General features: G+C 38.0%; 1 protein-coding gene across 9 annotated transcripts in view; it reads left to right on the forward strand.

Annotated features, from left to right (window-relative positions):
- Positions 1-16,497, forward strand: part of znf532 (zinc finger protein 532) — a 146,702-nt gene that overhangs the window by 119,517 nt on the left and 10,688 nt on the right. For all 9 annotated transcript variants that reach the window (XM_052038235.1, XM_052038187.1, XM_052038242.1 and 6 more), the window contains one exon: positions 3,341-3,453. In XM_052038235.1, the coding sequence (XP_051894195.1) occupies positions 3,341-3,453 (113 nt within the window). The remainder of the gene's footprint in view (positions 1-3,340; positions 3,454-16,497) is intronic.

Here is a 16,497-nt window from a genome sequence, read left to right on the forward strand (position 1 = left end):
GCTGATGCCAGCAGGACATATTAGTTCAAATGTTTGCAGAATAAAGTGGCACCACTGGTTCTCACAGTAGGGCTCTGGTAACATGAATGTTCTCACTCCGGCTTTTGTGTTTCATATTTTTTAGGTTTATGATCTTGATTGATTTCCCTGAAGAACTGCACATTTATTTTTTTGAGAGGATAACAAAACATGCTTGAATTAGACTCATGTATTTTAACCCTTTCTGTCCCTACTTTCTTATCAACCACATGGTCTTAATTCTAGACTGATCTTAATTTAAAACATTTGGATCTGGAAGGATAATGAAAATATTGATATCACAGTTAGGGTTGCCATACCTGGAGGTATCATCAGATGACCTTTCCTGTGCTTTTGTCCTTCACCCGTTGAACAGCTTTCTTTCTCCTTGCTCCAATATTTTGTTTAGCAAAGTGTTGAAAGCAGATGCAAAAAGTATGCAATATTTTAAGGGTTCTGGTCAGTGAGTTGCTTTCTAAATCTGGAATACTGGAAATAAATCGAACATTGGAACGTACTATCTGAGAAGGTGGTGGAGGTAGGTAGTTTCACAACATTTAAAAAGTATCTGGCTGAGCACTTGAATCACTGTGGCATAGAAGTGTTGGTAAATAAGATTAGCATAGATGCATACTTCATGGTAGATTGAAGGGCCTGTTCCTGTGCTGTATCACATATGACTAAATCAGAAGAGCAGGTGATTTTTCTGATTAAGAGTACAGAACCATAAAGGAGAAAGTAGAAGTGGTTATATGTTATGCTACACTAGATTTCAAAATGGATACCTTGTCAACTTGGAAGTAAACAGTACGTGTCTTCCTTTGCAGAAGATCCTCTGAGGTTTTTAATGGTTATAGAACCAGGGTATATATTTGGAGTTCAGGTACTGTTCTGTATGATTTTCTGACGACTGATTGATTGACTAATCTGTGGGACAACTCTCTGAATGTTGCAAGTCACCCTGTTTGCTGGGAGAGCTCTCAAGATTGCCAAACTTGGTTCTGCTCTTTGTCTCTCCCCTCTATCTTTCAGTCCAGATGAAGGGTCTTGACCCGAAATGTTCACTGTCCATTCCCCTCCACAGATGCTGCTAGAATCTGCTGAGGTCCTCCAGCATTTTGTTTGTTGCTCTAGATTCCAGCATCTGCAGTGTCTTGCTTCTCCTTGGTTCTTCTTTTGCCTGGTACTCGGGTCCAGTTTTTATTCTGGTTTTTCTTTGTAGTATTTTGACACAATATAAATAGCTTGCGAGGATCTGTCTAAAGTCAGTTCAGAATCGACAGTCCCATGTTGGCCAAGCTGGCTAAGGATGGCAGATTTCCTCCCCTAAAGGACATAGTGAATGAGATGAATTTTCATATTAAATGTAACTGGTAACAGATTTCATTTCCTATTGAATCTGTAGCAAAGATGAATTACCATGCTGATTAGTTTCCAATCACCTACACATGTCATTGTGTAGGTGGATCCATTCTTCTGTCACTTTATGTTTCTGCATTTGGAGCACATTATTACCCTGATTATTAATGAACATTCTGTCACTGCAGCTCTGGGCCAGCACTATTTGGTCTTCATTGGCTGCAAATGCAAAGTTCATCCCTTTAGTTACATCCTATTTATCCCAAATGAGCATAATGTTCATCTGTCTGTAGGTGGGCAGCTGCTTTTGTTGTAATTAAAAATTCATGGTGGTGCCAGTTGTTCAGAACAGGTTGATTGAGATTGGATTTACAAGGCCAGTGTAATCCTTGAGAAGGTTTGCCTTGGGGCAAAAGTGGAGTATTTTTTTTCCCCATTCACTTTTTGATTTGTCGTTCATGTTACGAATCTCCCTTGAAAAGGTGACCTGCTCCCAGACTTGTCCATTGCTATTCTTCTGTGGATCACTAGGAGTCTTGATCTAAGTAGCAGGCAGGGCCTGGCGACGCATTGAGCTGGCCATGCCCTGGCAATGCGTCAAGCTGGGCAGATTTAGGATCTTATTCCATCACCAGATGTTATCTACCTTTCCCTTCCCAACAAGAATTTTAGTCTTTTCAGCAGGGATGAGAAGGTCAGTCTGCAAAACTGCAGATGCTCTAAGTCTGTGCTTTTCTGATAGGTTTGATTCCTGGCATAGATTAAGTGATTCCCATGTACACCTGTACTTTCTTTATCAACACGTCTATTCAATTTGTAAGCTGGTTTGTAAATCTGATTTATCAATTAACACAGGGTTATTGGTGTGTGTTCCAGCTTATAAAATTGGACCATGCTGAAAGAATTGTTTTGTGTGCCATTTTATTACTTGCAGTTCCATTGAAAGAAAGTGGATTTTTCAAAGTCAAGAAAATAATAAAAAAAATATTCCTTGGCATATTTTTAAAAGTATGTTATGTTTGATCATGGAATAATATAATGTGCTGAATTCTATGATATTCTATTGGATAGAAATATAGCATACAGAAATATTTTGGGGCTTTCCACTCCTTGAACTGTAAGAGGTAGTGTGGCGGTTAGCGTGACGCTATTACAGTGCCAGTGATCGGGGTTCGATTCCCGTCGCTGTCTGTAAGGAGTTTGTATGTTCTCCCGTGTCTGCGTGGGTTTCCTCCAGGTGCTCTGGTTTCCTCCCACATTCCAAAGACGTACGGGTAGGTCAATATGGGTTTAAAATGGATGGTGCGGACTCGTTGGGCGGGAAGGGCCTGTTACCACTCTGTAAATAAAATTTAAAAAATTTAAAATTAAAAAAAAATAGAATTTGGGGTTCGCATTAGAATCCTGGGTAAAAAAGGAAAATGCTAGGAGAAGCTCTCGCTTTGGATTTGTCAAAATTCATAGGAAGGCTTTGCTCAGAGGAACAATTCAGTAAAGCTGTAAGGCCTTATTGTTACATGACGCCCTCATTCAGGAATTTAAAATAGTGTTGGAACAGCTCTGAAGCGAAACAAAGTCTTTGGCTAAGAAAAGGATATTGAAAAAAATCAATAGTGTAATTACAAAGTCTTTGGCTAAGAAAAGGATATTGAAAAAAATCAATAGTGTAATTGATCCAAATGAATTTGCAACAACTTCCTTGCATGTACCTTTTACATTTTGTAAATGGAAACTAACTAATGATTATCTACAGATGTATTTTTAAATAAGTGAAATTATTGCTATTGTCAAGGATACTGTATAGTTATTTTTCAATCACCATTATTGTAAAATGTATACTTGTTCTGTTGAATGCTTACATTGCCCCTTGAGGGCTAGTGTATTACTCAAAAAACTTGCTTAGTTCTTATTTTGAAGTAAAATCACCTGTGATGATTATGACAGTGTGATGTTTTGTTAACAGCAAATGAAGAAGCATCCATGTCGTCAATGTGAGAAATCCTTCAGCTCCTCACACAGTCTATGTCGACATAATCGCATCAAGCACAAAGGTATCCGAAAAGTCTACACATGCTGGTGAGTGCAGCAGTAAAGTGGCATGTTGTTTGTGAAAGTGGATGTGCCAATTATTAATTGATTACTTCATAAACCAGATCTTCTTTGAGAGAAGATTATCCCCTTATGATAGAAAAGCAGCCAGAATGGAGTTAAATAAGAAAAAGCACAAGAAGCAAAGTTGCTGACCAGAGAGTTTCTGTCATGGAGGTGAATGAATCATAAATTCCTCACACCTTCACACAGGGAGGAGGGCGATGATTGCAGAGCCTAAGTTCCTTAATTGAAAGGCCAGTAAAGGCTTGAGTTAACTTTCCACCTCTCCCTCACGTACCCATTAGATAAATCGAGAGCAAATCTCAGTAGAACTTGATAAACACAGCCATATCTAATGATGGATAGTTAAAGACAGTTTTATGCTTTACAAATTCAAGGAGGGATGAAGGAGCAAAGTTGGGGCTGTTTCTAGGGAAATTAATGCATGGGTTGGAGGAGATGGTGGTGGTTGTTGGTGGGGGAGGTGGCAGAAGTTGGTGGGGTAGTGGAGCCCTGATGAGTTCTTGGCAATTTTTAAAAAAGAAATGTAGATGCACTATTCATTGGTCAGCAAGTGTGCACTAACTTGACATTCAGTTGGGATTTGTGGATTGTGGATTCCTGGCAATAGTGCTAACTGATGGAGACCATCTTGCTCTAAACAGCAGATGAATGCCAATTCAGTGCTATCTACTGATTTGTCTCTTTCATTAAATGCACATTACAGTAGTAGTTGTGCTTCATAGAGTTGTACAGCACAGAAATGGGCCCTTTGGGTCACCATCTCCATGCTGACCTTTTGTCTATCTACACTAATCCCATTTGCCTGCATAGTATCCTGCTATGCCTTGCCCATTTAAATGCCTTTCTGAACGTCTCTTAAACACGGTGATTGTATCTGATTCCACCTCCTCATCTGGCAGTGAGTTCCACATACCAACCACAATCTATTTAAAAAAACCTACCCCTCAAATAAACATTAAAACTCCTTCCTCTAATCTTGAACCTATGCCCTCTTGTTTTTGATCCCCCAATCATGGGAAAAAGGATCCTATCTATCTACCTCACCTATGTCTCTTATAATTTTATATACCTTTGGTTCTCGCCCTCCAGCCCCCCCCCCCCCCCCCCCCCCCACCACCATTGTCTTTTGGTCCAGGGAAAACAAGCCCAGTCTGTTCAGTTTTTACCCATACTAAAGTCTTCCAATCCAGGCAACATCCTGATGAATCTTGAATGCATTCTCTCCAGCACAACCACATCCTTCCTATAATATGGTGACTAGAACTACACTCAAGTGTTTTGCAACAAAACATCCCAATTTTTATATATCTATATCTGGACCTATGAAGGCAAACTTGCTATTTTCCTTCTTCACCACTCTATCCACCTGTGTTGCCACTTTCATGGAACTGTGGACTTGAACCCAAGGTCACTCTGTTCATCAACATTCCTTGGTGCCCTACCATTTACAAATATATATCCCACCCCTATTTGATTTTACAAAATACATCATCTTGCACTTCTTGGAACTAAATTCCATCTGCCAACACTCGGCCCAACTTTCCATCTAGTGTGTGTCCTGCTGGAGCATTAGACAACCTTCCTTGCACAACACCACCAATTTTCATGTCATCCTTTAGGATTTTCTCCAATAATTTTCTTGCCACTGACATAAGACTCACTGGCCAGTAGATACCTGGCTTATCCCTGCTGCTGCTGTTAAATGAAGATACAAAATTAGCTATCCTCCAATCTGGCGCCTCACTGGTGGTTAATGAAGATGCAAACTTCTCCGTCAGAGCCCCAGCTACTTCCTCCCTTGCTTCCCATAGCAACCTGGGATCAACCTCAAAGTCCTGGAGGCTTATCAACCCTCATGTGTCCCATGCCATCTAACCTTTCCTCCTCCTTGATACTGACCTGCTCCAGATTATATGCCTACCCCTTCCTGAACTTGCTATATTCCACGTCCTTCTCCTTGGTGAATACAGGTGAGAAGTATTCATTTAGGACCTCGACCACATTGCCTGGTTCTACACATAGAATTACCCCTTTGGTTCCTGAGGGAACCCACTCTTTCCCTGGCTGCCTTTTTGCTCCTGATATACTGACAGAACATCTTGGAATTTTCCTTTATCTTATTTGCCAAGGACATTTCATGGCCTTTTTTTTGTCCTCCTAGTTTCTTTCTTAAGTTCTCTCCTATACCCTTTATATTCTTCAAGAGACTGCATTGATTCCATTTGCTGATACCTGCTGTTTACTTCCTTTTTGTTCCTGATCAAACCTTGAATATTCTTTGTCATCCAAGGTTCTCTAATCTTGACATCTTTTGCCTTTCATCCTTACTGGAACAAGCCGGCCCTAAACCCTTACTAACTTTCTTTTAAAAGACTCCCACCTGTCAGCTGTCATTTTACCCATGAACATCAGCTCTCAATCTGCTCTCTCCAGGTCCTTTCTCACACTTATTGAAATCAGCCTTCGCTCAATTCAAGAGCTTAACTTGAGAACCAACCTTATCCCTTTCCACAACTACCATGAAACTTGAATTATGGTCACAGTTCCCAAAGTGTTCCCCCATGGACTCTTCCACATCCTGCCCAGTTTCATTTCCTAAGATAAGGTGAAGTACTGCTCTGCCTCTAATAGGACTATTTACATTTCTTTCTCAAAAAACTTTCTTGGATGCACTTAACAGGGTCCATCTCATCTAAGCCCTTTGCACTAAGGCAATCCCAGTCAATATTGTGAAAGTTAAAATCCCCCATTATAACCCTATTGCTCCCACATTTCTGCTTCCAGAATTGCATTCAATGGAAAGAAATTTCAGAAGTAGAGGGCAACATACAGCCACTACTAATTATTGACATTTATTTATTTGGGGATGAATTTCTAGCCCCCTCCAGCTGCTTCTAGTAGTGGAATGGATCAAAGGTTGGAGCTTTATTGATCCTGATAAGATCAGCTACTGAATCAGGATTAGGTAGAAAGCATCAATAAATCTTACATAATACAAAAACTAATATGGAATATGAGCATTTACCAAGTTGTGTTTGAAGTTGATTAACAGCATTTTATTCAGAATCCTCTGGTTATCACATAATCACATAACATAGGAAAGCTATATTTAGTTCAGGTTCTGCAAATAACTCCTGGATTTGGGCTAACACAGAAACTGTAGTGCCCACATATGTGATGATTTATCAATAAGTATGTTCTAGAAACTTTTAGTGTAGTCGTTCAGGGGCATGGTCAATATTTGTCATCCTTAAATATTGTATCCTTATCATAGTGTTTCTTTTCATAGTTGAATCCTAATGACACCATAAAGATATTCAACTTATTTTGGATTAGACAGGAATCTTTGTCAAATTTCCAAGACTTATCTTTTGCATTGCACTGCTAGTTTAGAGGGAATTATCCTGCAATTGTACGATCCCACTTAAACTATCTATATGGTTGCAGGTTTCAACTTAGAGAACCTGCTGTCTGATCATGTAAAATACCTTTTATTTGGGACAGAGTTCAAATTCAAGGAGGTGTCTGTTTTTTAATAATTTCCTGAGGGATTCTCCAATTACACAGGTATCATAAACATACATTTTGTGCTGTGTCCTGTTGTTTTTCATTATTACTCATTGTTTTGATGTATTGATCTGAGAGAAGTAAAGTAATTGAGTTCAATTATCCATAAATAATTAATACTTTAATAGCAACCTGCTGTAGATCATAATGGGTTACTTACATGCAATTGCTCTATCTATTTTTAAATCACTACCATCATTTTTATTTACTCAGATATCAAACCCATTTCAGACAGTAATAAGTGCTCTTAAATGTTTTAATGCATTTACATTTTATTGGCAAGCAGCCAGTAAAAAGTTATGAAAACAACCCTAATGAAATTCTGTTGTAAGCTAAGACTGCCTGAGAAGAAAAATCCAAAGAAGACAATGGGGAGGATAGCAAACAGATGTAGATTAAAAGCAAGAAAGCAGTGAAAAATAGTAACAATAAGCCTAATAAACAGGAAGAGGTGGGTTTGAGCTGCTAGTGTCTAAGTATGCAAAGTATAGTGAATGCAGTTAATGAACCATGAGCACAGACTTGGTATTAACAAGGAGAATAATGTAACAGCATTAACAGAGATGTATTTTAGATTGGGCAGGACTGTGAGGTAAATACTCCTGGTTACATATTCAGGAAGAACTGAATGGGAGCAAAGGTAAGATTGTCACAGCACTAGAATGATAATCTAGGAAAATCATGCAAACTGCAAAATTGATTTGATGCTTGAGCCTCCTGAACGTAACTTCCATATCATCTTTGTTGTCTTCATTAGTGACTTTGACTACAGTATCAGAAAATCTATATATTCCCATTCATTCTCACTTGATACTGCTGATTCAGATTTGATGTGAAGAAATCTATGTCTATAAAATTCGGCTTCATCATACAATTCCTGATCCTCATTGACAATTATGACAAGAAGTGCCAGCAGCTGTATTTGGAACTGCTGGTGTTCACCAGAAAGATATGGGCCCATGTAAGTAAGGAAATGTCTTGGAGACATGATGTAATTAGATTTGAAATAAAATTCCAAAGGGAGACAGATCCAAATACAACTTGAAGTGACGTCAGGGAAGATCTCTTTACTCGTAAGTTGAACAATTACATTTTTATTTTCTACTGACAGCAAGTTCACAACACAAACTTACCCATGTTTTCAGCATAAATTAGTAATTCCACACAACCTTTTAACAACGCTGACTTTCTCTCTAGTTTTAAATTTATAACCAGAGACTTTTGGAGGGCTCATAGCAATATTACATTATGACCTTATTTCATTAAACTATGTGCAGTCTGGAGGTACTATAATTCATTATTTAAATCTTTTTCCGGTGTGTTAGAAATGACCTTTATACAGTAGCTGTTTATTGATATTTTATGTCTCCTGGTTCACAGGACTATAAAAAAATGTGGTATAGAAAGGATATGGTCTGCTCACGGAATTATTTTCTCTCTTCTCCTCTGCTATTGTTTCTGCATTTCTTTTGTCACCTCATTTCTCTTTTTATTTCCTTCAACTCCTCACTTCAGTGCTTTCTTTTTGAATTAAATGGTTTTGTTGATTTCTTTACCAGTGGTCAATGAATCTTTTGAATTCTCTACCAAAGACGCTATGGAAAATGAATCATTCAAAACAAACATAGATTTTTGGATATTAAGAGAATCAAGGGACATGGGATCAGTGCAGGAAACTGGTCCAAAGGTACAGACCATAATTTTATTGAATAGTGGAGCAGGTGTGAGGAGCCAAATGGCCTACTCCTACTTTTATTTCTTATGTGTTCCTGATGCAGGGTGGTGTGGCAGGAGCTGCACAAAGTTAGTTCATGCACTTTTTTCATGTTTGAGAGAAGATAATAATCCATCTTGTGGCTCTCAGGAGTGAACCTCACATCCCTAATTGTGTTACCCATCACTACTGCTTGATGTGGCTGTAAGGGATAACTGTTTTCTTTGATTATATTGCATTCCTTGGTCCTCCTCTAATTCCTTGCTTCCCTTCTACTCGATAACTATACTCTCATCTAAATGCTCACCTTCCAGCTTTCATTTCTACCTTATTCTCCTTTCCCATTGTCTCTCCTTTCAGCTACCCCTCCCTCAGACTATCTTGATCAGTAGCCCCCTCCAATTCCCTTGCTTCTCCTCTGGGGTAATCATCCATGCTCTCAACACAGAAGCCTTCCCATAACTTCCTATCTGTTTCCCCCATTCTTTCACTCCCCCCCGGCTAACGTTAAGGATAATTCACCCACCTGATAGACTATTGCTCTCCGTCCAGTTTACAGCAAGTTACTTTTTGTTTAAGAAAACAGAAATATAGATCCCAGATTTTCTTGGGAGGCAGAATGTTACATAATGACAAATATTAAAGCAATTCTCAGTTCAGGAAAATCTTGAAGCATCTTTTCATTAAAACAGAATTGTAACATAGGAAGCAAGTGTGCCAAACAGGAAGTGTGTATTTAACCAAACATATTAATTGTATTAACACATCCTACATATAGTATTCCCAATGGTGAGTGTACAAATATGCCATTTTACAATAGGGATGTCATGCCACATTGAATATCACCAACTTTGATTTGAAGCAATTGACTACATCAAATTTGATTTTTATGACCTGATATTCTGTGATTTTTACTTGCTTTGGCATCAGGTTCTACCACTTGGGGAAAAAGTAAATAATTTTTATGTATTTACTTCTTTACCTTTTTACATAGTTATAATTGTTAATGCTGTTAAAGCTGAGCAGAGATTTTATGCAGCCATGCAGGATGCATGATTCTACAGTTGACATCTGGCATATGGGGCAAGGAAGACAGAAGATTCAATGTACCAGTGAAACCTCTGGGTCCAGGACTAGGACATGGTCCAAAGTGTGACACACAAGGATGGGGTCATGGAACTGAGCAAGACCCAAGTGGATATGTTGAGGGATTGAGATCAGTTAGTCTGGAAATACAGTGGAAGAGAAATGTGGAGCTTGACAGAACACGCTGGTGAATGTTTGAGAATCACTGGACCCCTGGTATTGACCTACAGAAGGGAGGGAGGAGCCCTGTGATCTGGGTTCACCAAGAACTAATTATCCATCATCTGGCAGCACAGCTTTCTATGTATTTAATAAGTCTGTACATCCATATCTTTGTGGGTATTGCTATTTCTCTGCACATGCAACTGTTCTGGATTTACATTTTCTAAAATTACATAATACACTGCTGATTTATTTTCTCAATGCCAAAGAAACTTGTAAAAATTTTTTTCTTAAACTCTAGATACAAAATTGATGATTTACCAGAACAGCAACACAGAAATGTCAGAAGGCCATTTATCTCCTCATTCTACCATTCCTTCAGATCAGGGTTTATCTGAATCTCAACTTCTTTATCCATTGTTTATTTGTTTTCTTTTCCTACTCCCATATCCCTTAATATTTTTGGGGTAATGAACATGTATCGGTCTTGTGTTTAAGATTAGCAATTACGCAAGTATTGATTGTTTTTTGCAGAAACTTCTATCAGACGATTGCATGCACAGTGATTCCAAACATCAATCTAAGTGCAGGCTCTACTTTTTACATTTTACAGAGAATTAAGAGAAATGGGATTCGGGGCACGGAGGTAAAAGATCAGTCATTGAATGGTGGAGTAGCCATGAGGGGCTGAATGGCCTATGCTTCCTGCTGTTCCTTTCCTCCTCACCTAGTGGAAGTATCTTCATATAATTCAAACTGCTGAACCTACGTTACTTCTCTGAGGGGAAAGACAAACTATTCACCTGGCCCTTTTTTGTTCTTAAGTTTTATTTTTATAAGGATTCATTTCTTTTTCAAAAGCCAAAGTTTTCAATAGCCATTATGTATATAGAAAATAAAGTAACCTCCTTCCTTGATCTTTTGGTTACAGCCTTAAATTTATGCATATAACAAAAGCATATTTATTCTACTCATTAACCATTGATAACATTATATCTCTATTGCTCATGGCAGAGCCTCTAATAATTTTGTATCCCTTTCTACAATTTCTTTTAATCTTTTTATCTCTATTTAAAAACAACATTAGTTTCTCATTCCTGTTCTTCTGAGATCTCATTAAATCAATTTTGTAACTTCTACATGGTCTCAGCATCCTTTCTAAAATAGCGGACGCATGGTGTCACAGCAGTTAACTCTGCTGCCTCACTGCTCCAGGAACTTGTTTGATTCTGATCTCAAGTGCTTTCTGTAGATTTTGCATGTTCTCCTTGTGATGCCATGGATTGCCACCAATTCTCAGGTTTCCTCCCACATAGCGTAGATGTGCAGGTAGGTTAATTGGCTACTTTAATTTACTCCTTTGTGGAGGTTGGTGGTGTAAAGAATCAAACACATGAGAGAGAATTAAATAGCAGGGATATAAGGAAATAAGGTGGAGAACGGGACTGAAAGCAATACTTTGGTAGGGAGCTGGTTTAGACTCAATGGATTGCATGGTTTCTTCCTGTTGTGTAATAAATGAGCGTGTGTATCAAAACTGGACACAATGTAATAACTTTACACACTTTGAGGAAGATCTTGTGTATTCTATGTCTGTTATCCTTGTTTGAACCATGTCATTCTCAAGGCCAGCATTAAGTATGATACCATTGTAAGAATAAAAGTTTGCCAGGAGTTTTTGCTTAGGCCACAATTAATGAACTGGTGCATATTGCACGCAAAATTGTTCGACGTTTGAAATTATTTTTCCCACAAGTTTCTGTTCAAATACTGGCAAAATTTGCTATGGGCCAATTGAAATAAGTAGCATTTTTCCTTGATTATATTTAAGAATTGTTTGATTATTAAGATGAAAATATGTTTATTACCAAAAGTATTTTAATTAATATCTGTTCTGCCATGTATGTGCAGCCTGATTTTGAAATGACTACACATGAGGGTTTAAAAATAAACTACAGGCTGTCCCCGGGTTACAAACATCCGACTTACAGACACCTGTACATATGAGCTCCCATGACATTATTAAATTCAAAAGTCCAATGTACATACAGATGTTTGTTCCTAAGAACAGCAAAGTAGTTTCCTCTCTCTCTCTCCACTTCTAGTAATTGTTGTTTCTTATGAGTCGTGTGCTTTTAATACCATTTATTACAATACTGCGGAGGCATGGTTACCATATCAAGTAATTTTTGTATATTTTCTGACTTATGGACAGAAACAATTTAAAATTTTACATATGTAAAAATGGAACACGTTTGTTACCTGGAGATGGCCTTTATACAGAATCATTTGATTTTGGGGTGCTGTAATCAGTATTTAGTAAATTAAGATATATACATGTTCTTGAAGATTACTTACTTCTAGTCATTTCAACAGCAATAGGTGCCCAAAAAAATTCTCTTATCCCTTCCAGGATGAAGCGGCAATTTCTATTGAAAATCTGTTAAGTATAAAGTAAATAAATCTCCAAATTCTATGTCTTAGTAGTGTCTTTGTGAGTGGAAAAAAAACTTTAACTGTTGGAACTGCCTCAAAGAAAGGGCTATTTCCACCACTTTGTTTTTCAAAACTGTACAGGAGGGCATAGAACTTCCTTTTCTCAATGCTAAACAAACAGTGCAATGCCATTGGAAAAGAATAGTTTAATGCAGAATCAAGCAAAATTGCTATTTTCTCTGTGTCTCTTAGAATTTGATGATAAATTGAATGACTTTTCATTAGGATTTTTATTTGTGTCAAAATCCATGCTCTGCTATAAAACTACTCCAAATAATATTTGGAGTGCTATATCCAATATAACTAGTGCAATATCCAATATTTTTTCTCCAACATGATTTTCAAGCTCCCTGATCTGAAAAAAGACAGTTTTTTACACCTCGTAGAACAACCCACTTTCACTGTTGGCCAGAGGATCTCCCACTTTGTGGCTCTGTTGCACAAGCAGCTTGCATCCATGTTCACCTCCAGTGTATCCAAATCCTCTAAGCCCCTCGGACCATTCTGCATCCCCTCTGACATCACTGCAGCATTCATTCTCGAAGCAGAATCCTGCCGATATTGTCCAGCCCCAAGGTGGCAACTGCAAGATCTTGTAACAGATTGATAGAGTAGCCCATGCTAAACTGATGCAGGGAAACTCAGTGTTATAAAGGGAAACGCAACAATACAATTTTTAACTCTATGATTCTGTAGGCAAATGGAATTAGCATAGATAGGCATCAAGGTCAGTGTGGACAAGATGGGCCAAAAGGGCCCATTTCTGTGCTATACCATTCTATGAATGCTGTTTTAAGAAGATGGCAATTAAAGGCTGCAATCTTTGTGGGACTTAGAAAAACCATGTTAGTATTGACACACCACACTGCTTTGGTGTCAGAAAATGCAGAAAAGGGCTGTTTCAAAATCCCTCGCTATTTTAAATGTCTGTGTTAATTCAACATAATCCTTTCTTTTCTAATGCACTAGTATTTCAAACCCTTTCTTGTAATCATAAATTCATAGAGTATTATGGCATGGAAACAGGCCCTTCGGCCCAACTCATCCATGCTGACCAAGATGCCCACCTCAGCTAGTTCCATTTGGCCCATATGTATCTAAACCTTTCCCATCCATGTACTTATCCAAATGTCTTTTAAATGCTGTTATTGTATCTCCCTCAACTACTTTCTCTGCAGCTTGTTCTATAACTAAATAATATGAAGGATAATTAGACACCAGTGAATGGCCCACAATTTAAAGTAAGCCTCAAGTATGCTTGGTCCTGCATAAATGCAGAATATTAATTGAGCTCTGTTCTAAATTGGGTTTTCTTGAAAAGCATGACATGCTAGTGATTTAGTTTTTGCAACATTCCATTCACAATCTGCTTTCCTTTACATTGTTGCAAGACAGAAGTTTACATATTGACATTTGACTGTCTTAATGAGAGCAAAGGCTATCAATACTTGGGCAACAAAGGGATGCATGTTCCTGTTTGTCAAGAGTTCAATATTCCTTATGTTCTCAGTTTCAATGCTTTTGAATGCTAATTTTTAACATGGCATCTCTTATTGCTCTTTAAGAAGCTGGCTTTCCTTATTAAGTGTTGCCAAGTTCCTGAAAATATGACTTTTGCATTTTTGTTTTAGGACTGGCTCAAGTTAGCTTTTCTTTTGCACCATCTAACGAAATAGTTGAAATCCAGTCAGTGCTGCTTCACATTTCTTCTTGGGACTATGTATTGCAGGACAAGTGCATTGGAAGACAATGCAGTTGAAGTGTATGAAGCTATGGTCAGAAGTCTAACTAGAAGTTGAGTTGTCTGCAGTTTATTTATTACTGGGTCAGTTACCCTTTTAACGAGCCGTGCAGTGTACTCTCAAATATTAATACAGCTTAAAAATTATCTTCAGGTGGCATATTATCAGTTACGTTCAGGAAAAGTATGATTTCATCAAAACTCTGTGTACTTTTGTGAGTAGAACAGAAACATTGGTGCCTTCTAACCTCTTAGATGTTTGTTGATATAGACAGCAGTCTCTCTAATTAGATTTGATGACACCATCATTACAATAAATGTTGTTCACCTCTGGGTAAAGAAATGTTTTGTACTGAGAAAATGGAAATGGTGTTGACGTGGACAGAAGACCCACTAATTAGATTTGATGACACTTTCAGCATAATAAATGTTATATACCTTTAGGTAAGGATAATTTCATTATGGACACTTCAATGCTATTTTCAGTTTTCTCTTAGGAACCATTATGGTGGGTGGTTAACATAAGCTCTCTCAGATATTACTTTGCCTTTCACTGTAACCTGTTGTTCTTTTTTCATAATATGATGACTGGAGTTGTACACTGCTTAATGTTGCATGACTATCATGCTGCAAACATTTGGTCTCACTGATGGTGACCATGAAACTACTGAATTGTGATTAGAGACCCATCTGGCTTACTAATGTCCTTCAGGGGATGAAATCTGCCATCCTCATAAGTAAATAGAAAATAAAATCAAAAATGTACGTGTAAGCCAGTTAATTCCAGCAGGAGAAATAAAAGGGAATATGGATGAGTTATGTGATCATGAGGGTGTTCCAGAAATTGATCCGGTGGAGACCTTGGAAGAAATGATACAAGATTCTATTGAATTGAGTTTAAAAAAAAACCTTCCTTAAAGGAAACTGATCAAACTCTAATGACACATGCTCTTTCATGAAGAGCAAAGCAACTCAGAATTCTGGGAATAGATTAAATCTGTAAATAATATGCATATACTTATATAAATCATTTCAAAAAGAGAAAAGCAGCATGATATAGTAAATATGTGTCACGTATGACGTGTGCATGTGTGCAGTGTATTTAGAGGATTGATCAAGTCAGCTACATATATTCTAGAAGCTCTGCGTGATCTTCTTTGCTTGGGTTTGATGTAAGGAATGTGTGCGCATACACATACATTTTGTAAACGCACTGGTTGAAGTCCTCTATTTTGATGTAATTTTCACAAACAGTGTTTGGTTGTCCACAAAAGCTTTTTTAACACCCAAAAATAATGTAGAGCAATTTTTATGCCTACTTATTTTTCACTAAATGAAGAATTTTTCTGGATTAAAATGTAGCCAACAGCATCTATAATTCTGTTACAAGTATGAAAGAAAAATTAGGGGGATGAAAACTTTATTTTCATTTTGTGGCTTTTCTTTTTGGGAATCTTTTACCACAAAGGAGGGGCAAGTGTCACGGAACATATATAGATTAAAAAGGAGGAGGTACTTGATGTTTTACAGCGAATAAAGGTAGATAAATCCCCGGGGCCTGACAAGATATTTCCTCGGACCTTGAGAGAGACTAGTGTAGAAATTGCAGGGGCCCTGGCAGATACATTTAAAATGTCCTTAGCCACAGGTGTGGTGCCAGAGGACTGGAGGATAGCTCATGTTGTTCCATTGTTTAAGAAAGGCTCAAAGAGTAAACCAGGTAATTACAGGCCAGTGAGCCTGACATCAGTAGTGGGTAAATTATTGGAAGGTGTTGTGAGAGATAGGACATATAAGTATTTGGACAGCCAAGGGTTGATTAAGGATAGTCAGCATGGCTTTGTGCGTGGTAGATTGTGTTTAACAAAGTTTGTGGAGTTTTTTGAGGAGGTCACTAAGAAAGTAGATGAAGGTAAGGCTGTGGATGTTGTCTACCTGGACTTTAGTAAGGCCTTTGGCAAGGTCCCACATGGGAGATTAGTTCAGAAGGTTCAGTCAATGGGTATCCATAGAAAGGTTGTAAACTGGATTCGAAATTGGCTGAATGGGAGAAGACAGAGTGGTTGTGGATGGTTGTTTCTCAGATTGGAGGCCTGTGACTAGTGGTGTGCCTCAGGGATCTGTGTCGGGACCATTGTTGTTTGTTGTATATATCAGTGATCTAGACGATAATGTGGTAAATTTGCGGATGACACTAAGATTGGAGGTGTAGTGGACAGCGAGGAAGGCTTTCAAAGCT

Source organism: Pristis pectinata, chromosome 2 (assembly GCF_009764475.1).
Source record: "Pristis pectinata isolate sPriPec2 chromosome 2, sPriPec2.1.pri, whole genome shotgun sequence".
NCBI lineage: Eukaryota > Metazoa > Chordata > Chondrichthyes > Rhinopristiformes > Pristidae > Pristis > Pristis pectinata.